At 46.9% G+C, this 23,682-nt stretch overlaps 1 protein-coding gene across 10 annotated transcripts in view; it reads left to right on the forward strand.

Moving 5' to 3' along the window:
* The window catches only part of FARP2 (FERM, ARH/RhoGEF and pleckstrin domain protein 2), a 108,969-nt gene that overhangs the window by 45,584 nt on the left and 39,703 nt on the right, over positions 1–23,682 (forward strand). For 9 of the 10 annotated variants that reach the window (XR_003518963.2, XR_003518962.2, XM_027588242.2 and 6 more), the window contains exons 3-9: positions 3,242–3,346; positions 4,297–4,339; positions 5,433–5,511; positions 7,516–7,613; positions 9,242–9,356; positions 15,090–15,237; positions 22,650–22,745. Coding sequence is in view for 8 of the 10 variants with exons in the window: in XM_027588242.2 (XP_027444043.1) it covers positions 3,242–3,346; positions 4,297–4,339; positions 5,433–5,511; positions 7,516–7,613; positions 9,242–9,356; positions 15,090–15,237; positions 22,650–22,745 (684 nt within the window). In the remaining 2 variants the exon portion in view is untranslated. The remainder of the gene's footprint in view (positions 1–3,241; positions 3,347–4,296; positions 4,340–5,432; positions 5,512–7,515; positions 7,614–9,241; positions 9,357–15,089; positions 15,238–22,649; positions 22,746–23,682) is intronic. The other variant, XM_027588243.2, reaches the window with a different exon arrangement.

Below are 23,682 nucleotides of genomic sequence, written 5' to 3' on the forward strand. Positions count from 1 at the left end.
AGAGTGCAGCCCCACATGGGGCTCAGTTTCAGGACCCTGAGATCATGACCTGAGCCGAAACCAAGAGTCAAATGCTCAACCAGCTGAGCCACCCCGGGGGCCCCTTACTCAGGATATTTTCACTGATACCTATAACTTGGAATTTTTCTCTTGGGGTTGTATGTGTGTTTGTATGGAGTTTGGGGGTTCTTTCCCAAGAAAGAGATTGAGAAGAGACCACTGCCATGACCCACCATACTTCAGACCAATTTAAATAGCTTTGGAAATGTCTGTCCCTACATGGTTTGTGGAAACACCTGATTCTGCTGGTTTTTTTAGGAGTTCAGTATGTATTTCAGGTGACACAGAATACAAAGTTCTTTTTCTTTGCTTAACATAGGATAATTGACTTGGGAGAGCTTTTTTACTTCAGTAAAATTTACTCCAATCCAGGAGTTAAACACACATACATATGTATATGTGTGTTTGGATACCTGTGTGTATATGTGTGTATATTAAAACAGAAATGCATAATTAAATGTATTTTTATGCCCAGTTTTAAAAACCCTGTTCTGGGTTTGGACGCTGGTGCATCATGAATGTGTGTCTGCACACTTGATACACGGCATCCCTTAGTCAGTTGGGCAGGCCTCCTGGACCAAACCCAGGCTGTACTAACTGTGGGTAGAGGGCTTGGGTAGGGCTGTTAATCCTACCACTACACCACAGAGGGTGACCATGCGGTTGAAAAAGGAGAGCGTAGCAGAGCAGTTGTGGATGTTTTGGGCCTATCGGTGGCGTACCAACCCATGTGGTGGGCCTGGAGATTCAAGGATGGATGACACAGTCTCTGACCATCTAGTAGTAGGAATGCACCCAAATAGATAGGTGAACAACAACGCCCCAAGCATGGTGCTAGGGATAAGTACCAAGGGATGTGGCAGTGAAGTGGAGCTGACTGAAATTAAGGGGACCTTACCCTTGAGGTAATGAACTCCTCAGGTTCTCAGAGGGTCTACTGGAGACTGACAGAGGGGGAGAGGGTGTTTCCCTGTGAGGGAGCAACTGGGTATCCAGGTCGCCACTGGATGGGTGAGGCCAGGTTGTGTGGGGCCGTGCATACCACACTGTGAAGGTGTTCCCTCCTGTGGTGCTCCCCAAGTGCACACCCCTCCAGTCTTGGGGGAGGGGACATGGCTGTGGGAGAGCTTCCTGGGGACGAGTGTTTAGTGTTAGAGGAGTTGCAGCAGACTCCATGATTTCTATGATCTCTGACCAGTTCACCACTGAGGGGATTTGACTGCACATCTGTCCAAGTAGCCCTAGTGCGAGGGCGTTCTCTATGAGAGCACAGTGGGCACACTAGCCCCGCGTGCCTCTTCAGGCACCCACCACCCCAGAGTGAGCCCCTACCATGATCCTTGTAAGAGGTGACGTTATAGTACTTACATCCAGAAGACTTGCTCTTCTGTTCTCTATGAGATGTATTGTCAGTGTAGGACCTCTTTGCAGCCCATCTTTCCATTCCCATGAGGTGTATATTGTGCTGTGATTCGCTGCGCGCTTCTTTGTCACAACACAGTGCAGATTTTTGTATCTTCACGTAAGAATTCTCATTTTAGGAGTGTAAACACATCTTGGGTACACAGCAAGAAAGTCTGCTGGTTAAACTTAAAGGAACATGATATCCTTTGGAACAATAGAGATTTGCCTTTCTTCCCACATACATACATTATTTTCTCACTGCAAAAATGACAGATGCCAGGGGCACCTGGGTGACTCAGTTGGTGAAGCATCTGCCTTCGACTCAGGTCATGATCCCAGGGTCTTGGATTCCGTGTCAGGCTCCCTGCTCAGAGAGGAGTCTGCTTCTCCCTCTGCTCCCCTCTCATACTCTCTCTCAATATCTCTGTTGCTATCTCTGTCTCTCTCTCTCAGACTCTTTTAAAAAATGACAGATGCCCATTGATGAAAAATTTAGACATTACAGAAGTTAGTAAATAAGGTAAAAGTGAAAGTGCTTGTCCCACCCACCACCCACATTCAGCACTAAATGGCAAATCCAGTGTGAGTGTTTTACTAAATGGAGTTCTATTACAGACACTGGATAGAAGGGGAACCTTTTTTCCTTCTTGACTAAACATCAGGCTTGGACTTTATTCCACAGTAGCACATACAGAGTTTGTAGGAGTTGCATGGATTCAACTATGGATGTATCGTTTATGTCATCAGTTCGTCATTGGATTTATCCTTGCATATTTATCTCTGTGCAATTGTGAGATATCTGCAGGAGAAAGTTGTAGAAATGGAATTTCTGGAACAAAGACATATGTGTACATTTTAAATTTTGGAGGTGTTTCAGATTCTCCCAGAAGATAGGATGGATCGGGGTTCCCCTGGCGGTGTGTGACAGCCACACCACGTCGTTCTCCCAGGCCTCTGAGGTGAAAAATGGTTATCTCGCTGTTTTAATTTACTTCCTTATTAGAGGGCTTGAGTACCTTTTTTCTGTGCCTAAAAGCCATTTATATTTCTTCAGTTCATAAGAGCAGTATGAAAGATAAATTATAATTTGTTTCAGTATGATTCTGAATTTTAACTTTGTTCACTGTTTCTCTATTGAGAAGTTTTTCATCTTTATTTAATCAAATCTGTGTTTATGCTATACTTAGGAAGACTTTACTTACCCCAAGATTGGCGAAATATTCTCCTCTGTTTTGTTTTACTCTTTAGTCCACTGGAGTTTATTTTTGTGAGCAGTGTGGATCAGGGATCTAACTCCATTTTTCTTCTAAATGGAGAGCCGATTGCCCACCTCATGTTTGAACAGTCCGTGCTCTTCTTGCTAGTGTTGCTAGCAAATAATATTCACTTGGATCTTATGCACACATGGAGTATAAGACCCACCTTTTTAGTAAATATCAAATTGTTTTTATAAAATGTTTACTGAGGCTGAAAATGGGTTCTGCATTCCGAAAATGCCTCAAGTTACAAAGAAAAAATGGCTAAGGACACAACTGAGAACATAAGACTGAAGGAATTGTCTAGCTTTATGTTAGTTTCAGTTTCTGATCACAAAGAGCCTTGGGCTCTTTATTTGCTTTGTGATGGTTTGTAAGCGTTATAGAAGGAAGAATGAAGCCAGGAATTCAGTAGGATGGAGTTTAACATGCAGGAGGCCAGGTCATGGCACGGTGTTACACGAACCCATGTTGTGGGAAGACACGTAATCTTCCTATGTTCCCCTCCCTGCCTTTCACAGCCTAAGCGCGATGGCCAGACGTTGCTGACCCAGGTGTGGAGGCGCTTGAACCTGACGGAGTGTGACTACTTTGGGCTGGAGTTTCAGCATCCCCGGTCCTACTGGGTATGTGTCCTTGCCTTATTCTTGCAAGCTCTTGAGAGCTGACCGTGCACGTGGCCACAGAGAGCCTTTGAGGACCCGCTGCAGTGATACAGCACCATACTTTATCACATTGTTACCAGAGCTGCACTGTGGAGACACGGACTGCATTGGCCTTTTAGCTAAGCTGAGTTCCCATCCTCCCTAAATTTGTTCTCCTCACCAGTACATGTGCCAAGGAAATCCAAAAACAACTGCCAGGACATCTGCATGATAATCATTTTGAGCAAATTTTTATGAAATTCATTGGTTATCCCTCATGTTACTTGATTGATGAACCTTAAAAAATGTGGAACTTAATATTTACAGGCGGAACTATTTTAAAGAAACCAAAATTAGGGGCACCAGGGTAGCTCAGTCCATTAAGTGTCCGACTCTTGATTTCAGCTCAGGTCTTGATCTCATGGTTGTGAGTTCAAGCCCTACATTGGGCTCCATGCTGGGTGTGGAGTCTACTTAAAAAAAGAAAGAAAGAAAGAAAGAAACCAAAATCAGCCTATTCAGTTAAGTGTGTCAGCATTACTGAGCTCTTTCCACTCCGTGCAGCGGCACTCTTGCCCATTAGTTGTTTACAGGTGCATCTTGTACCAAAGATTTGTTTGGCCTTAACAATTGCCCCCCAAAATAATTATTGGTACCCATGCTGTGCCTAGCAACAACAGTGTGCATGTGACCTAATGGAGGGGTCCGGGCCTGCGCGGCGTCTCATCGTCCTCCCACGCTTCTCGAAGCAGGTGTTCCTGTGCCTCTCCCAGGTGTTTTGTCAGGATTTGACTGGTGTGTGAGCAGAGGGCCAAAACAGGCCCCGCCTTAAATATCTCTCCTAGTTATAAACAGTTCTGTATTTTGTAGCATAGTTATTAAATAGAGAAATTGTTGAACGGATTTGATCTCTTTTCTTAAATCCTCTTTAGATTTGGCTGGAACCTATGAAGCCCATCATTAGGCAAGTACGAAGTAAGTCCTTTTTTTAAACTCTTTAAAATTCTGTTCATTTAAGATGCTTTTGTTCTTGACTGTTCAGATTGGAGGTATGTCCAGATGTTCATTGTCCCCACCCTGGGGAGCAGTGAGGTGATTGCCAGTGGCACGTGAACTTAGAGATCGTTTTGCTGCTTACTCTCAGCCTGCGGCAGCTGCAAACACCCATTGGTTCTCAAATGCAGTGGTAACAGGATATGTTCTTGGATATGTCACTTAATTTTTGGCCAATATGCAAAAATAAGTATGCAGTTTCTCCCCCCAAGTTACAAAAAGGCATTGAGGTTCTTTAATTAGCTTCTTAATTTTTTTTAACAATTTTTGAAACTTTATTTTTTGTGGTATTATTTTTGAGTATAGTTGACACAATTTAATTACATTTTTAATAAAATAGTTTATACTGTTTTGTAATTATAAATATAATTTCTGTTAGTCTCCGTTCAATTTTTAAAAATTGGGGCACATAGTAATGCCTCTTAGTTACAGGGTGCTGTCCAGGGGTCCAGATTCACTTGCAATCTGTTTGATCCCATCTGAGAGAGAAGGATGGGTGCCAGTAGCCTCGTTAGTCACTGGTGACCTAATGCCATTTAGGTCATCGTGGCCCTGTAGCACAACACCTCCTCTTTCCTGCTTGGTGAAAATTACACAGCTGTGTTATAAAAATTTTAGTAAAGCTGAGATGCTCAGATGAGCTAACACCTTCTGCTTTTTCTTTCCAGTAATCAGGTTGTTCTGGTTCAGTATAGTCAGTGATGACATTTTTCTTTTACTAAAGTGTATAAAGATTTCAAAAAATAGTCGGATTCACTTTACTTGTGAAGTTTGAAATGTTTCTTTTCAGGGACGCCTGGGTGGCTCAGTCGGTTAAGTATCTGCCTTCGGCTCGGCTCGGGTCCTGATCCCAGGGTCCTGGGATTGAGTCCCTCATCGGGCTTCTTGCTCAGCGGGAAGTCTTCTCCCTCTCCCTCTGCCTGCCGCTCCCCCTGCTTGTGCTCTCTCTTTGTGTCAAATAAATAAATAAAATCTTTAAAAATTTTTTTAATAAATAAAATGTTTCTTCCCATAGGGCCAAAAAACGCTTTGCTTCGTCTAGCAGTGAAATTTTTCCCACCTGATCCGGGTCAGTTGCAGGAAGAATATACAAGGTAAAGAGCCCCAGCTGAAGCACAGCTGTTATCAGCAGGGTCTAGAATTCACCTGTGTCTCCCGCAGCACCTGGCTCATTAGGTGCTCTGGGATATATGTATTCCTAGAATGAATGAAGCTGCAACACACATAGAAGGTGTGATCATGTAGTATTAAAAGAAGCAGTTAACTCTTGCACAAACACAAATGCCAGTAGAGCTTAGAAAAGGGTTTATGGTGAAATTTGGGGACAAAAAGGGGGGTATGTGTTAGTGTACTGTGAAAGTGCTACTCTCCAGCTGAGCACAGATTTGTGCTCATGCATGAGGTTCTCAGGAGTTTCACCCATCATAAAGGCACAAGTACACACAGCTGGGAGAAGTACTGAGTTGGAGAGTCTTTATGAATATATGGAGCAGAAATATTTTAGGTGATTTCTTTTATGGCAGAAGTAACTGAAAGAAATGTTTACAGTTGTTTCATCTGGGCAACAGATTATGGAAGTTTTTTTCCTTGTGTTTTATGGACCAACTCAAAACCCAAGATCAGATGTAAGATAAAAGGGAACTAGTAGTAACAGTCCTTCTGACTGAAAATGGATTCCTACCTGAACCATAGGCATCTTATGAACCTCTCTTCAGAAGGTTTTTGTAGAGTCTTGTAACATCACAAAATCACTGTCAGCCGTAGGGAAATGTTGGTATCCCATTAGTCTAGCCCCTCATTTGATGGGTAACAAGACTGAACCCCAACGACAGCAGAAAGTGTTTTTAAGAGTAAACACAGAATTCATCTTCATAGTGTATCACATACCTGATGTCCTTTTTGAGGGAGTAACTTTTAAATATATATATTTGGAAAATAAGGAGTAGGAAGTATTACCTAATTCTGGGTCCTGGGTCCAAGCCATGTCTATGCAGAAGTTCCTTTTTTGTTTGTTTGTTCATAAGAAAAACGTACTGTTTATGATAAAAGAAGAGAAACTTCAAAATAAAGCTATGTAAAAAGTGAATGTACTTCTTCACTCTCTGCCCACTGCATTGTCTCCAGAAGTAGTATCACTTGAGGTGTGTCTTCCAGATGAATTCATAGCAATATACAAGTGGACCCAGGTCTTTAAAGAAATTATTTTACAAAGCAGTATCACTATATCCTTAGTACTGTATGTGGTTGTTTCCTGTTCTGTTTTTTACCCACATGTCGTAGTGTGCCATGGATGTGTTTCGCAGCAGTTTGTGTGGCTATAATCTACTTTATTGAACTCTTCCTGTCCGGGCATACTTAGATTATTTCTCTGCTGTATTGCTGCAAGTAAATAGCCTTGTCCACATAGCTTTGTAAACTCTGGAAAATATTTCTCCAGGAAAGTTTCATAAAAGCAAAATTGCTAAGTTCAAGGATAGGCACATTTCAGTTGTTAAGCTCACTCTAGAATATAAATTCCCACAAGGAGAGAGTTTGTCTTGCATCGTACTTCCAACTCCAGAAATAGTACCTGGAATGCAGTACTTGCTCAGTAATTATTTGTTGATGGAATAAATGAATATATGAATACATTCAAATTGCCTACTCTAGTTACAGTCTTACCATTCAGAAGTGCCTGTTTCTCAGATCCTAGCCAGGACCAAATATCCTCAATCTGCCTGCAACTTTCAGAGCCGCATTTTAAGCTATATCTTAATTGGATATTTCTGCTCTTTCACAGCAGAATTGTTGAGTGCAGTTTTGGGTGTGTAACAGAAGTAATATGAATTTGTGAGCTTCCCTTAAAGGTGTGGTGTGTTGGAACGCGAGCGTCTGAGTGCTCCTGTGTGTGCGGTCTGCTTGCACGTGACCCTGTCCACCGAGCTGCCACCAGCAAAGGGCCTCCTGTCACTTTGTCTTTGCTCACCATCTGCTCTGATGTCCCTGGTCACTGCTGTTTCTTGGGGCTCTGTGCTCTCCTGCGATGGAGACATGGGAGGGGGGGCTATGCTCGAGAGCCTTTGGAGTTGATGTCTGTGGTGTTTTGAACTCCCTTCTAGATACCTGTTTGCCTTGCAACTTAAGAGAGACCTCCTGGAGGAGCGTCTGCCCTGCACGGATACCACGGCCGCCCTTTTGGCATCCCACCTTCTGCAGTGTTAGTATCTCCCCGCCCTGGGCAGAGGCGCATACGGTCAGCGGTGCACAACACTCCTGACCACCAGCACCTGATGCACCTTCAAGGTTAACGAGTGTGATGACGAACAGAGGCCCATTTTCTCTGATAAGCTGAAGATTAACATCTACAAGGTGGAGATCCTTGAGGCAAACAGTCTCCACCCAGAAAGAAAGGCTCAAGGCCAAGATTCGCAGCCACACACGTTCTTTGGGAATGTCTCTCCTTTGTGCCTTCTCGCATTTTCCCATAAATGTCTTCAGTCTGGGAGCTACATGGTAGCCCTGACCCTCAGCACCCCTGGAAAGAGACCTCCCTGGTGTGCACGTCACAGCCCCCCTGGTGACGAGTTAGGTATCAAACCCTGAGAAAAAAGAACACATTTCTCAGTATGTCACACAGAGCAAGGGATGGCTCAGAAGAACAGGAAGAATTATAGCATGGGAAGAGGTTCTGAAAGCAGGGTATGCCTTGCCGAGGCTTTGCGAAGCCCCCAGCTGACGAGGAAAGGGAAACACGCTGCTGCTGGACTAGAGTCCCTCTGGCACAGAACTGATGTATCTGAAAGTTTGAGCACAGGAAGTATAATGTAGAAAGTTTCAGGAATCATAGCAACTAATAACATATGTAGGTTAATCTGTGGTTTCCTTGTCCCCCCTCCTCCCCCACACATACGCACCTTCTACAGATAGCAAGTTTCATCGTAGATTTGCCATCCTGCACTAGGGGCCTTGTCGGCTCTTGTTAATGTACATTGTCGGTGGGACTGATTATTTATTGGATCTGCAGTCTTCTCAGAGAGATGGATGGCTTTCCAGTGCCGCTTGCTTGAGGGCTACGTACAGTGTAGTCACAGTCACCTGTGGGACTGTCGCTTTCCCGAGCGTGCTGCTTACGCCTCGGGTGCCTCTGAGCTGGGCTGTCTGACTGCAGAGGACACGCAGCTGCTGCGGAAGCACGGATGCAGCAGTGGGCAGAGTCCTGTCCTGCTGTGAGGCAGGCGCTGCGCTTATGGGTGCGAGGGTCCTGGTCCCTAAAGTGGGGCACTGTGCGTGCAACTTTCTGTGAATTTGAGGCTGTCTAAAAACAAAAAAGAAGTGTATCGTTTAAGGTTATTGGGCTTTAACTGTGACTCTTAAAACATGAGTAGCCTCAAGATTCATGAAATTAGAAAGAGACATTGTTCCTCAAGAATTTGAGAGGTCCTGAGGGGGAAAATGATTTCAAACACGTTATCCTGAAACAAATTAAGATACATAGTCCTAGCTACAACAGTCTTGAGACTGCAGATGAATAAAGCATGGTTTAAGACACAACAAACCGCTCAGGATAAACTGGTGGCTCAGCATTGGCCTCCCTGGGGTCACTAACCAGCATCTTTGTTCTTCAAAACTCAGAAACTTCTTTACCTGCCTTTATATTTGCCTTTAATAGCTTAAGATATGTGGAAAAGTAAGATACAAAATCCTGTTTATTTGAGGGATATATGCTTTTACTACAGGTTTAGGATAATTTTTTTCTACTTTTAATTCATGCATTTGCATGTACGAATGCTTGTATTTTTCTTTATTTGAAAATTAGAATCACTGTCTGTTACTGTCTCATTTCAGCGGAAATAGGAGATTATGATGAAACCCTGGACCGAGAGCACCTCAAAGCCAATGAGTACCTGCCCAGTCAGGAGCATTCTCTTGAAAAGATTCTAGAATTCCACCGGAAGCACACGTGAGTCCACCGGAGCCAACCACTGGCCCCCTGTCACCACATATGACCAACTAGTGTGTTTATGTAATGGAAGCCACCGCGGAGGCTTCTGCAAGACTGACCAGAGTCACTACTGCCCACTCCCTGGGGACACAATCCCACTGCTGGGGGGAGGCTAGAAAGAAGGTCCGTGCCCTGACAGGAGTGACCAGAGGGCAGGGCATCAGGGGTAGCTGTGTGTGAGCTATCTGTGGGCCGTCCTACAAGGTGGGGTCGAGCTGACGAATGCCAGCATTGCAGACCTACTGGCAGCCCTGTTCTGTGAGTGACTTCATTTGGGTTTCTCCAGGAATCAATGCCGGTGTGCTTTTTTGGGGTGAAGAGAGGTGGAGGAAGGAGCCGTGAGGAGGGAGGGCTGGGGCCGAGGGCCTGGGGGAGGGAGGTGGTTGTGATCTTGAACCCACCAAAGGGAAAGTAGACAGGACAGGGCCTGATGGCTTGGACTTGCCCTCGAGAAGGGGCCTGTTGATGTGCGAGTTCATTCTGGTCTGATAACCCTCATGAGGAAAGCTCCACTGACATCCCTCTCAGCTTTTCTTTTTTTTTTTTTTTAAGATTTTATTTATTTATTTGAGAGAGAGAATGAGATAGAGCATGAGAGGGGGGAGGGTCAGAGGGAGGAGCAGATTCCCCGCCGAGCAGGGAGCCCGATGTGGGACTCGATCCCGGGACTCCAGGATCATGACCTGAGCCGAAGGCAGTTGCTTAACCAACTGAGCCACCCAGGTGCCCCCCCTCGGCTTTTCATCAAAGGTTTGGGTGCCAGCAATCTGTCAGTCTCTACTGTCCACACTGGGGAAGGGGGTAGCTTGAGCAGCACAGACCAAGATTCTCACCCTGGAGGACTTGACATTCGCCCTGAGAGACTGCGTGCTTCTCATGCGTTTTGCCACGCACAGGTACTTAGGGAGTGCCTTTTGTGTGCCCGGCATGGGGGCAGGCATTGGCTATATCAGTGTATGTGCGTCGTGGTGTGTGGGCTACAGGACAGAGTCTCCTTCGATGAGAGGAGAAGGGTGAGTGGCTGGGCTGCTCGGGCAGGCAGGCATCTTTGAGGAATTAGCCACATGGGGTTGGTGAGGGGCGTTCAGGCAGACAGCAGCCTGGGAGGGTGGGAGGTGGGTCAGGGGAGCCCAGCCTGCCACCCACAGTTCCACCTGAAATTCTGGTTTAAGCAGTGGGACGAGTAACTGTTTCTGCTGCTGACAGGAGGCTGCGTGTGACCCTACTGTCATGGCAAGACCAAGTGAAGGCACCAGCCCGGTCTTGGGTGTCATGGTTTGGGGCACCTCTTAGTGTCAGAGTTCAGCACATGGGGGCGAAGGAGCAAGGGGCCATCTCCCAGTGCCAGCCTGAGTCCCGTGCCTGTCCCACAGGAGATGATGACCTGTTCGGATTTGTGCCTGGAGTGGTGGTGGGGCATTGCACTGGCACCAGCCGGTAGATGGTCTGGGGTGCAGGCAGAGTGTCATCAGCATGTGAGCAAACAGGCTGTGCGTGCAGGTCTCCTAGGGAGGAGAGGGTAGAGACAGATGGAGAAGAGAGTAGAACAGTCTCCTAAAGACTGGCCATGGGAGGGTGAGTGAGAAAGGGGCACCACCAGAGGCCATGAGAACAGGGACAGTGAGCGAGCAGGAAGAGAGCCTCGGACACCAAGGGACAGTGTGTCAGGAAAGGGCACAGCGCCTCGGGCTGAGGGTCAGCACCAGGCCTGGCGAATATGGATGCGAGCATGTCTGTGAGGTGAGGTTCAGGGTGAAGGCCAGGCTCACGCTGGAGGTGAGGCGAGGGAATGGTGCAGGTCTGTGAGCAGTCACTCTGCACGCCCCCTGGGAGCTAATGAAGATGCCCCAGTGAGGGCGCCTTTGCACGTGTGCGCGTGTGCCTGTGCTTGCATATCCATGTCCTTGCACGTGTGTGCTCATGTGCCCACACAGAGCATATGTGTGAGCATGTATGTGCGTGTTAGGTGCATGTCTTAAGGTGGCTGCTTTAAAAACTCACGAAAGGGGCACTTGGGTGGCTCAGCTGGTTAAGCCTTCGGCTAAGGTCATGATCCCAGGGTCCTGGGATCGAGTCCCACATCGGGCTCCTTGCTCCTCAGGAAGCCTGTTTCTCCCTCTGCCTCTGCCACTCCCCCTGCTTGTGTGTGCTCTCTCCCTCTCTCTCCAATTGATTGATTGATAAATATATATATAAAACTCATGAAAGAGGAGAAATCGGGTGATGTGCTTCATAGAGGACTAAACCTGGGCTCTTTCCACAGGAGTGCCTCCATCCCTGAGCTCAGCTGTTGCTCTAGGCTCTCATGGTTCTTTTTTTTTTCCCCTAAAGATTTTTATTTTTAAGTGATCTCTACACCCAATGTGGGGCTCAAACTCAAAACCGAGAGATCAAGAGTCAGGGTGGCTCTTTCATGGTTCTAATGTGCTGACTTTATCTTCCATAGTCATCAGACACTTACTGTGCTGCTTTTCTTTAAATCATTTTTTATGGTGGGTTTTTTTTTTTTTAAGATTTTATTTATTTATTTGAGAGGGAGAGCACTAGAAAGCGAGAGCTAGCAGGAGTGGGAGCGGCAGAGGCAGAGGGAGAGCAGACTCCCCACTGAGCAGGGAGCCCGAAGCAGGTCTCCATCCCAGGACCTTGGGATCATGACCTGAGCCGAAGGCAGACGTTTCACCGACTGAGCCACCCAGGTGCCCCTAACCAAGATAAATTTCTTACCTAGTGTATAGTATCTTCTTGGGCCCACTGGAAACACACTTCAGTAATCACTGAATAAGATATTGAAGGAATGGTTTTTTACTTTTATCACAGTTCTTTTGGACCTTTGAGATTGAAGGAAAAGATTTGAAAGCTGCTATCTTAGTCCTTCATGGCTGCTGTAACCGAGCACCCCAGGCTGGGTGGCTTGTAGCCCACAGGCCTTGGTTTCTCACAGTTCTGGAGGCACTGGTGGATTCGGTGTGTGGAGGACCTGCTTCCTGTTTTGTAGATGGCATCTCTTGCTCTGTCCTCTCAGGGCAGAAGGGGCTGGGGGCTCCCTGGAGCTTCTGCTTTGAAGGCACTAATATTCATTAGTCTTCTACACGGCCCTCTCCCAAAGACCCCCCCTAAATACCATCACACTGGGGGTTCGGCTGCAGCCTAGGAATTTTGGAGGACACAGACCTTCACCCTGTAACATTCCACCCCCACAATTCACGTCCTCCTCACATGCACAATACATTCATTCCATCCCAACAGCCTGAACGTTCCCACTGCTCCAGCACTGACTCCAAAACCCTCCCAAGCCCACAGCCTCTCCTGAATCTCATCTTGATGAGGTATGGCTGGGATTCCAGCTATGGTTCTGCTTGAGGCCAAGTCTCCTCCAGCTGTGAGCCTGTGAAAACAGAATACTATGCTGGGGGCAGCCTAGGATCGGCACCCCCCTCCAAAGGGAGAAATTAGAACAAAGGGAAGGATAACGGCTCTCAGGCAAGACTAAAACCTAGCAGGGCAAATGACGTTAGACCTTAAGGCTCAGGAATAATCCTCTTTGGCTCAGTGCTCTGCCCTCCAGGCAGCCCTGGCCTTGGAAGCCCCATGGGGGCCTTGGGCCCCACCCCCATCTTCCACTCCGGCCTGTGACGGGAGGGGCGGCCCTGACCTGACCTGCCTTTGTGACCTCCCACTGTGTCCCAATTTCTGTCCATACTGATCTCCTCGGCCGTTTAGCCACACCCTTAGTGTCCTCACTTTCTGCAGTATGCATAGGCTGCACATTTTCCTAATCTTAAAATTCTGTTTCCTCTTTGTTTCACACTTCCATCTCTCAGGCACTTCTCTCTTGAGCCTTCCTGTCAGCAGTCAGAGGAGCCCAGCCGTACCTTCCCGACCTGGCTTAGAGATCTCTTCAGCCAAGCATCCAGTCCCGTTGTTGGAAAGTTCTGCCCTCCACAAAACACTTTAAGACATAAATATAATTCAGCCAAATTTTGTGCCACTTTACAAAAAGGATCACCTTATCTCCCGTTTCCTGTTTTTTTTTTAATTTTTTTTAAAGATTTTTATTTATTTGAGAGAGAGAGACAGAGCATGAGAGGGGGGAGGGTCAGAGGGAGAAGCAGACTCCCCACTCAGCAGGGAGCCCGATGTGGGACTCGATCCTAGGACCCCGGGATCATGACCTGAGCCGAAGGCAGACACTTAACCGACTGAGCCACCCAGGTGCCCCTTATCTCCTGTTTCCATTAACATATTCCTCACTTCCTTCTGAGACCGCACCAGAATAGCCTATACCATCCTCATATCTACCCAGTTCTGTTCACAAAGGCTTAAGAGCTTTTCTGAGAAGAAAGGCTTTCTCCGCTCTTTTCCTTCTGAGTCCTCACCAGACTCTCCCTTAGCCTCCTTGATTCTAGCTACACCTCAGAACTCCCCCAGCCTCTTCCTGGCACCCCGCTCTGAAGCTGCAGCAGTGGTCACTGGAAGCGTTAAGAATGAGCAAATCTTGGGGCGCCTGGCTGGCTCAGTCAATAGAGCATGCAGCTCTTAAACTCAGGGTCATAAGTTCAAGCCCCACATAGGACATGGAGCCTACTAAAAATTAAAAAAAAAAAAAAGTAATAAGCAAATCTTCCCCATTAGGACACCTTAGAAAACTGTTGTCACACGGTGTTTCTCTTGATGATGATTTATTAAATATAAGCTGATAGTCGAGTGTCCATATCAAACTCAAAGAATGGAAATTTTAGTCCAAGAATAGAAACCATGGGAATGGCATAACCCAGACAGTTGTGTTGTTCCTTAAAGATCCAAAAGCTCAGGGGACCCTGGGTGGTACATTCGGTTAAGCATTGGACTCTTGGTGTTGGCTCGGGCAGTGATCTCTGCGCTTGCTCAGCCAGGAGTCTGCTTAAGATTCTCTCTCCCTCTGCTCCTCCCCACTGCTCGCTCACGCTCTCTCTCAGATAAAAAAATCTTAAAAAAAAAAAAAAAAAAAAAGATCCAAAAGCTCAGTCAGGCATTTGGAAGTAAGAGGAAGGGTTGTTGATGGAGAGCCCCACATGTAGGGCTCAGGCCTTGAGTGGGGGTGCTCTGACTGGGACCCACTCCCCTTGGCCCAGCTGTGCCCTGTCTGAGCAGTGCCCTCCTGGAGGATGGTCCGTGTAACACGGGTCATGGGCTCTTCCCTGGGAGCATGACTGGACTGTGAACTTGAGAAATTTGTTGTCACTCAGTTTCATTATTTTATCCTTAAAAAAGTATATTCTAATGGTTAAAATTGTATATTATAAAAGTTTTTTTTTATTAAAGTATTGCAATGGGTTGAATGAGATACTGATATTATCTTTGGTGTTTCTTGCATTTAATATTTGTCTCTGTGTGTAATGTTTGCATGTGACTGTGTGAGTATTTAGGACGAAGTATAAGGCTGAGTATCTAGTGAATACAAAGAAAACATTCTGCCCCTCAGGAAATGGATTATAGGATAAACGGAAGCAGACAATTTCTTTGGTCTGTGTGTACGGTATGCTGCATTTCTAGTGGGTAAATAAACTTACAGTGAGCAGTCTACTCTGAAACAAAGCCCCCTGTGTTGGTTTGTTTTATTGTGTTTTGTTTTCCTAATCAATTTTGTATGTTTTGGCTTTTTGAGAAATGAAGTTGTTTTCAGTGCTGTGATCATGCTGTCCTTTATTATAGGGGCCAGACGCCTGCCGAGTCGGATTTCCAGGTGCTTGAAATTGCCCGAAAGTTGGAAATGTATGGCCTCAGATTTCACAGAGCTTCTGACAGGGAGGGCGCCAGAATTAACCTGGCTGTCTCCCACATGGGCGTCCTTGTGTTCCAGGTATAGGGAGGGCGGGGGTGTGCTCTGACTTGGGGGGCTTGATTTGACATGTGCTGGTAAATTTTTGTTGTCATGCATAAGGTCTTGGACTTGGAGGAGGAACCTTGCATATCTTCTGGTCCCACCTCTCACTCCGTGGAGCGAGCGGTCATTTCCTTGTCTCTGTCCTCACTGTCGAAGAGCCCTCTGCCCCGCCCCCACCCTGGGCGCCTGGTCACATGCCACCGCTGATGTTGACCCTAAGGTCATCCCCAGAGAACCTTTAGGGAAACACTGGCTCCTCTCTGTGGAGCTGTCTCCCTGCCTCAGGTGTGGACCTGCGGCAGGTCTGGACGTGCCGCCCTGTGAGGTGTCTGTGGCCCTCATTTCAGGACATAGAAATAGAACAGACCGAAACTATCAGAGGCTGTTGCGCATGATAACCATCAGTACGATCTTCGGGAATCTTTGTGTTGCTTGTGTGTGGAGAGGCCGACGGTTCCATAAAGGGTCCCTAAGTTCTGCCTGCAGTGAAGCGTGTGTGTGCTGGGGTGTGTGGTGTGGAGGCGTCTGAAAGCAGCTGCCAGAGCACAGGCCCTCCGCGGCCTGGAGATGCCGGAAGGGCTCCCACGCCCTCTTACCCAGGCTCAGTGGCCCACTTGCTCCTGCAGTCCCCCCTCTGGGGAGCCCTCTGGTCTGGCCTTTGCAAAGCTGCGGGCCTCCAGGTGCACATAGACGTCCTGCAAAGGCCTGCTCAGCACTGACCGCCGTGGGAGGGTGCGTCCTGGGAGTCCAGGGGCTGCATCAGCGGCTCCTTCCTCTGTGAGCTCTTCTTAACCTTTGGTCACCTAAGACGGCTCAGCTGATCCAGGCCCCCATAGTCAAGCCACACTTGTTCTCTTTTTCTTTCCCTTTCTTTTTTTAACCTAGCCATCAAATTTTTCAATTTCCTGTTGGGGGAAAAAAATCTTATTTTGTAACCAGAGTGTTAATTGTGTTCTATCGTATACTGACTGACAGGTGGAGACTGTGCCAGGCACACTGAGTTGATGGACCCCAGGGCCTCCCACACCTTCTCGCTCACATGATAGTTCTTGTATCATGCAGAGATGAAAATCACACATCCATCCCAATCGAGCAGGGGTAATTTTTCCAGAAAAGGATAAATTTGTAACTGGAAGAAGTTAAAAGCAGGGATTAGAGACTTCAAATTAAACACATTAGATGGTATTTTTATTCCCTCAAACCCCCAAAAGAATGACAATGAAGGATTTTTTTTTTTTTTGAAGTTTAGTAAGAACAAAGACTAGGTAAGGAAACCACAGAAAGCGAGTGTCAGCGACGTTTTAGAAGTTGAGAAATGGGCAGATGAGTGGGAATAGTGCAGTGTAGGAAAGGCTGAAATCCCACAGCCTGCACTAGGAACGGAGTGTGGGGGGTCAGGCTGCTGTCTGATGGCCCGGGGCAGGCTGGGGCTGGATGTCACTAGGGGAGGAGGAGGTACAGCTGCAGAGCTGCAGCCCCTCCCTGTGCTGGGAGAGGGCAGGGGTCTTCCTCTCCAGGGTATGGCTCAGATGGTAGAGATTTAAGGGAAAGCCTATAATCTCAGGTTGCCGCGGGCCCTCCCCATCTCTGCTCCCTTGGAATGGTGGCCAAGCTGACATCTTAGAGACAGGGGACTGAGATGTCCAGAAAGTCCACGTGGCCTTATGGGAGCCCTGCAGGTGTTCACACCGGGGCACCCCATAGTAATGGGCCTGGGTCCCTACCCCAGCTCACATAGAGCCTCCAGCCAGCATTTTAGAGCCTTCTGTTTTAAAAACTTCTATTCGGAAATCGTTTCAAACTTACAGAAAAGCTGTAAGAATTAGAACAGCACATAGAGCCCCCATGTGCCCTAACCCCAGATTTCAACCGTTCCAGCATTTTACACATTTGCTTTGTGGTTTGCGCTTCCCCCTGGCATGCTTCCTTGCCCCCACTCCGTGTACACGCACAGCCACACGTGAACACACATGCACACACATGCACAAGTCTTCTGAAGCATTTGAGAATGGGTTACAGACTCCAGAACCCTTGACCACTGAAGGCATATATTTGTAAGAATAGAACACTGTCTTACCGTTATCAGTGAAGCAGCTGATACGCTGGTCATCTTCCAGTCTTATCAGCCAGGCAACTGATGTCCTCCTGGCTGTTATCCCTGCAGGACAGGGCCCAGGCTAGGACCAGACACGGCGTTTAGCCGTCGCATCTGCTGTGTCCTTGAAGCTAGAGCATTTCTTTTTTCTTCATCTTTAGGACATTGACCGTGTTGAAGAACACAGTCCTTTTTATTTTTAATAGGACGTTCTCCATTTGTGGTTTGTCTGCTCTTTTCCTGGGATTAGGTTCAGGAGACACATGCCCAGCTGGACCACTACCCAGGTGCTGTCACGTCCTTGACAGGGAGTCATGACTGAGACACCATCCGGCCTCACTGGTGGTGTGAATCTTGATTCCTGCCTTGTAGTTCTTAATTACTAGTCTTGGTTAATAGTCATTAGCTTTAGTTATTACTGGTTATTATAGTTACTAGTTTTTCAACCAGTAAGCAGTCTGTGGAGAGACACCTTTAAGACCATGTAGTTTACCTGTCCCTCTCCAGATCACCCCTAGATTTCGCACCCAGTGACCAGATGGTCACAGACTCTTACAGTCCTGGGACCTCACTTTTAAACTCAGACAGATAACCAAGGATCACCAGAAATTTGAGGAAATCCTCTCTCTTCAAGGACAGATAACAAATTAGTGTTCAAAAGAAACAAAGCCTGTGCCAGGAATGGAATGGGGAAACAAACCCTATAGACTCCTCAGAGAAGACGCTGTCTTCTATCTGTCCCATGGACAAGATAAAGAAAAATCACTTTACACTGTGTCATGCTCATGAGGAGTAGGAATCAGATGTGTAAAATTTTTGTCTTATAATTTTAAATTTTAGCCTTATTTATAATAGTAAAATACTGGTAATTGATCATCAGGAGGCTGGTTCATCCATATTATGGAATATCAGGCAACTGCACAAAGAATGTGGAGGCTTTCTGTGTCGTGATACGTGGGACATTGATGCACTGTTGTGTGGATTCAGGTGTGTGTAGTTTGCTCCTGCTTGTGGGGAAAAGAGGGAAAATGACACACTTTTTACACCTTTCAAAATAAACAGGTGGCCTTGACAGCCAGTGGGAAGGGAGGGCAGCTACAGGCTTTGGGAGCAGGTGAGAAGGGGCTTTTCCCTACAGACTCATTCTGGTGAGGTTTTGAACCTTGTTGGTACATCACTGCCTTACTTTTTCCGGAAAGCCTCACAGAAAGCCTGCATCTATGAGACACGAGCAAAATCTGCAGTCACAGGGACACACGGAGGACAGGAGTGTTTGCAGATCTAGAAATGCGGTAGCAAAAAGGACCATGCTGCAGAGTGAGGCCGTCTGGAGCATGAAGTTGAGGAAATCTCCACAGAGCAGTTAGAGGACGCACAATATAGGAGGAAAGTGACCATTCAGCGAACAGCACGGAAAGCCCACCAGCACCAGGAGGCCCAGAGGCCACAGCCCAGAGCAGCAGAAGAAACCGTTACTGAAATCACGTGAGAAACGTGTCCAGAACTTAAGGCATGAGTGTCCATTTTGAAGTGCCTACACATTCCTGGTATAGCTGACGAGTAAAGATCACCGCAGGACACACCAGTGTGAAATGTCAGAATGGGAGAGAGGACCAGAGCGCTCCCAGGAGGAGAGGGAAGGAAATGGTATCTGGCTTGTCAGGGGCAACACTGGAAGCTATGAGAAATAGGACAGGCAGTGGCGCAGAACGTGAAAGAAAATCATTTCCCACCCAGGATCCTGTGCCCTGTTCAACATGACTTCTGTGCAGAGGGAAAAAAAGCATTTTCCAGATACACAGTTGTTCAAAGGTTTGACTGCTGAGCACCTTTTAAAGCACACGACCAGAGGAGAGAACAGACCAGTGGCAGACGGGCCACACTTTGGAGGCCAGGCCCAGGGAGCACCCATCAGCATGCGAGCAGCATGGAGGGAATTGTCTCCTGGATCAGGCCCCACTGAAGAGTGTTAAACTCTTGAGGGATGGGGCGCCCAGGTGGCTCAGTCGGTTGAGCGTCCGACTCTTGGTTCCTGCTCAGGTCCTGATCTCAGGGTTGTGAGATCGGGTGCCCATCAGGCTCCACGCTCAGTGCAGAGTCTGCTTAGGGTTCTCTCTCTCCTCCCTCTGCCCCGCCTATTTGTGCTCTCTGACTCTCTAAAAAAACAAATAATCAAAAAAAAAAAAAAAAAATTCTGCAGGGAGTGTTTGGGCTGAATTAGTGGTAAGAACATAAAATTAAGTAAATGGAAAGAGGCACTTAGTCTCTCAGGGAGAATTGAAAGTAAAGGAGCAAAATAGTTATGATTTACCATGGCTCAACCTGTGAGAAGTACTCACATGATCAATAATATAAAAACCAAATTTAAAATTCGGCCATTGTGGAGGGGGTATAGGAGGGCTCAGGAGGCCGGGTCTCCAGCAGGAGCCAGGGCTGCTGAAGGGAGTGCCATCCCAGCAAGAGGGCCCAGAATTGCTGGGTTTTGTCTCAAGCCTTCCTAGACATTTATAATTACGCCATGGATTATTGGATAAAAATTAAAATGAAAGCAGTAGCTCTGAGTGTTTACAGCCAGCTGCTCAATTTTAAAAGTTGAAAAGTCAAAGTCTGTCAAGGTGAGGCAGAGTTCATGAACACTCGAGTTGTGATCGGGTTTTGTTTCTTCTTTTGACTTGTGACAGTGGTTAAAACCCTGGAATATGACATTTTTTTAATTTTGGCTACAAGGAAGTGGAAAGGTGAGCAGGCTGGCAGCACCAGTGTGTGAGACCTCTCTCAGCTGGGTCCGTGTCTGTCTGGGGGGAGACACACTGTCTCTGCCTTGCCCACAGCCCCTGCCCAGGCACATAAACCATGTCTGGAGTTAAAAATGGCGGGGGGGGGGGGGGGGGAGCCACGGGAGGGAGGCTTCTGTTTTCTTTTGTTGATGTTACGTATTTGGGTTATTTTTGTTTTGTTTGCTTGCTTTTTTTGAGAACATAGTTGAAAATTTGAGCAGAAATTAGAGTAATTAGTGGTTTGGGCAGTATTTGGAAATCTGGGATGCTTCAATTCTCATGGAGACCTGAACATTCCTATCAGGGCTTTCAGGACACCTCTTAACTTGGGGATTGTTTTCCGGGAGATGTAAATCACAGACGATAAACTTTACCACTTTCCAGTACACATTCATGTATTCTTAGTGTGTTTACAAAATCATGCAGCCATCACCCTGTGTAATCCAGAGTGATTTTAATCACCCACTTCCCGTCCTGCCACTGAGCCACGCCCTGCCTCAGGCTCTCCTCCTTCCGGGCTCCACGCCCAAACCGGGTCCACATGCCTGGCTCCTTCCCTTGTTTTCAGAACAGGTCCACGTGGTGGCGTGCATCAAGTCCCATCCCCTTTTAAGGTTGAAGGTTTTGGGAGTTTCTTAAGGGAAACTTCATTCCCTACCCTCCTGCCGCCATCTCAGGTTTGCAGAGAAAATGATCATGATGGTCAAGAGTAGAGGGGAGAATACCAGGAAGGTGTCTCAAAACATTGAATTTTTAGAGGCTCCTGGGTGTCTCAGTCGTTGAGCGTCTGCCTTCGGCTCAGGTCGTGATCCCAGGGTCCTGGGATCGAGCTCCGCATCGGGCTTTCTGCGGGAAGCCTGCTCTCCCTCTCCCACTCCCTCTGCTTGTGTTCCCTCTCTCGCTGTCTCTCTCTCTCTGTCAATTAAATAAATAAAATCTTTAAAAAAAAAAATTGAATTTTTATTCTGAAACAATTCAAAGCTTACAGAAAAGTTCAAGAACAGTACAAAGAGGGGCACCTGGGTGGCTCAGTCGGTTAAGTGTCTGCCTTCAGCTCAGGTCACAATCCCAGGGTCCTGGGGTCAAGCCCCACATCGGGCTCCCTGCTCAGCGGGAAGCCTGCTTCTCCCTCTCCCTCTGCCGCTCCCCCTGCTCATGCTCTCTCTCTGTCAAATAAATAAAATCTTTAAAAAAAAAAAAAACTGTGCAAAGAACTTCTTCACCTGAGACCTCCATCCAGATTTCAGCAGTTGCCCTCATCTTGTTTGTTGCAAGAGATCTAAGGTCAAGCGCCGTGCCCTGTCATCTGCTCTTTCCAGTTTGGAACATTCTTCCTTCTTTCCCTGATTCTCATGATTACAGGCCATTTTGTGAAATGACCATAATATGGGCTTGTTGAACACTTGATGATCAGACCCTAGGCTAAGCTGCTTGGGTAAGTCACAGAAGTGACGGTGTTCCTTGTACGGCTTCGAGGTGGCCCATGGTGCCGACTGTCATTTTGCTGGCGGTGTCGGCACTGAGCACTTGGTCAGATGGTGCTGACAAGCTGCTGTACTGCAAAGGTACTTCTTGTCCTTGGTGATTAATAAGCCTTTTGTGGAGAAAGTTTGAGGCCACATACACGTCTGTACTTCACCCTCTCACCTGGTTGGATTACTCTGAGGGCTGCCACATGGTGACTTTTTTAATGCCATTTGTTGTGCTCCTGGAAGGGTTTTCTCTGCATTTGCTTACTTCATACCACTGTGGACTCGTGGATTTGTATTACATTCGAATCACAGTTTGAATTCTAACAGTTCAGGTTATACTCTGACCCCTGATAAGCTGCTGCTGTCACTATTTATCTTGGTCTGTGAATTGTCCCACGTTGGCCCTTGGACATCCCTCCAAGCAGGCGCTTGTGTCTCCTGGGCACGTACCATCCCGTTGAGCACTCATTTACTTACTTAGACAAAATATGCCAGGGTCAGTTTGTGGTTGGCCCACTTCACCCCGAAAACCGAAGAGCCCTGGGTCTTTCCAGTGGAGAGTCGGATCTAGAAGCCAAAACCCGTGTGCACTCAGCGTGCCCATTGCTGCTCCAAGAGCCAGGAGCTTGTGCTACCAGCTCCCACTCCAGGGCATCGCCCCACGGCCTGGCCCAGCATTCCCCACCCCCACAGCGGGAATCCCAGCTCCGCTCCCGCCCCCGCCTGGCCACCACTGTCGCTCCTCCTGACCACCCTCTTACAGGAGTGGGCTTCAAGGAGTGTTCAGTATTGGCCTTGATAAAAAGTAGTTTTTTGTAAGAAAACCTTATCAAAGAAATCAAGTTACTGTCCTAAAACAAGTACATTCCTATGTTTAGTGTTGACATTTTAATTCAGAGTCATTCCAGATACAATTATAAAATGTCAAGTGCATTGCTGTGCTATCTGGCAAGGTTGTAATTTAAACATTCTCTATTTCATGAAAAGCTGTGTGTGTGTGTCTGGATTACAAATGTGTCTGAGTGTCCATCTCTTGAATTTCAGGGCACCACCAAAATTAATACTTTCAACTGGTCCAGGGTCCGAAAACTCAGCTTCAAGAGGAAAAGGTTTCTCATCAAACTGCACCCAGAGGTCCGTGTAAGTATGATTTCAAGCACTTTCTGAATTACAAGAGAATTTATTCTCCTAGAATATTAACTTGTTAATTATTTTATGAATCACTTTCACATCATGCACACAAGAATTTAAGGATGGGATTTGGAATTGAGGTGTGGAAGGGCTTTGGGTAATCTGCCCTGTAGGTCTTGCTCCTGAGCATGGGTCAGCATCCCTGAGGGGCTGCTTACACCACTCATCGCTGGGCCGGATTTCAGATTCAGCAGGTCTGGGGTGAAAGAGAGAAGCTCCCAGGGGCTGCTGAGAACAATTTGTTGATTACAGTGTCTTTGTTCTCTAGGTTAGGAGGCTGAGACACGAGGTATTTAACTGTGATCTGAAGCCCTACAACAGATTAGCGTTAGAGCTTCTGTCCAGAGTAAGGGACATTCCCAGTATGTATTCAGAAATTGACGTTTTGCTAACTCTAATTGGAGAAGCCTTGATTTTCAGAAAATAAATACTCCTTCTTTTTGAGATTGTCAGTCAATAAAATAATAATTACATGGGAATTTACTGTAATGGGTAAATATGAGAAAAAGTACGTGTCTATACAGTCTGATAGGAAAAATCCAATACTTGAAGCGATTGGAAGATGTCCGAGTTGGTACATTTCCAGTGCACAGAGGAGGTTAGGAACTGAGAGGAGATTAGCCACACCGCTGCGGGAGGAGGCTGACAGGGCTGTCTCAGCGCAGACACACCGTGAGTGGTAGGCGGAGAGGCTCTCCCTAAGCTTCTGAAAGGCACTCAGTCAGCCAGAGCTTTGGTCAAACAGCAGGCGCACGTGCTGCATGCGTGTTTACTTTCTGTAGAAGCACAAAAAGGTGGCTTGTTTCTTGTTCAAATGTCTGTTGTAGGAATGAAAGGAAAGTCTAAGGAATACGAAAAACATACAGAAAATGCAGGTAAAGGGCTG

The sequence above is a fragment of the Zalophus californianus genome, chromosome 3 (genome assembly GCF_009762305.2).
Source record: "Zalophus californianus isolate mZalCal1 chromosome 3, mZalCal1.pri.v2, whole genome shotgun sequence".
Classification (NCBI taxonomy): Eukaryota; Metazoa; Chordata; class Mammalia; order Carnivora; family Otariidae; genus Zalophus; species Zalophus californianus.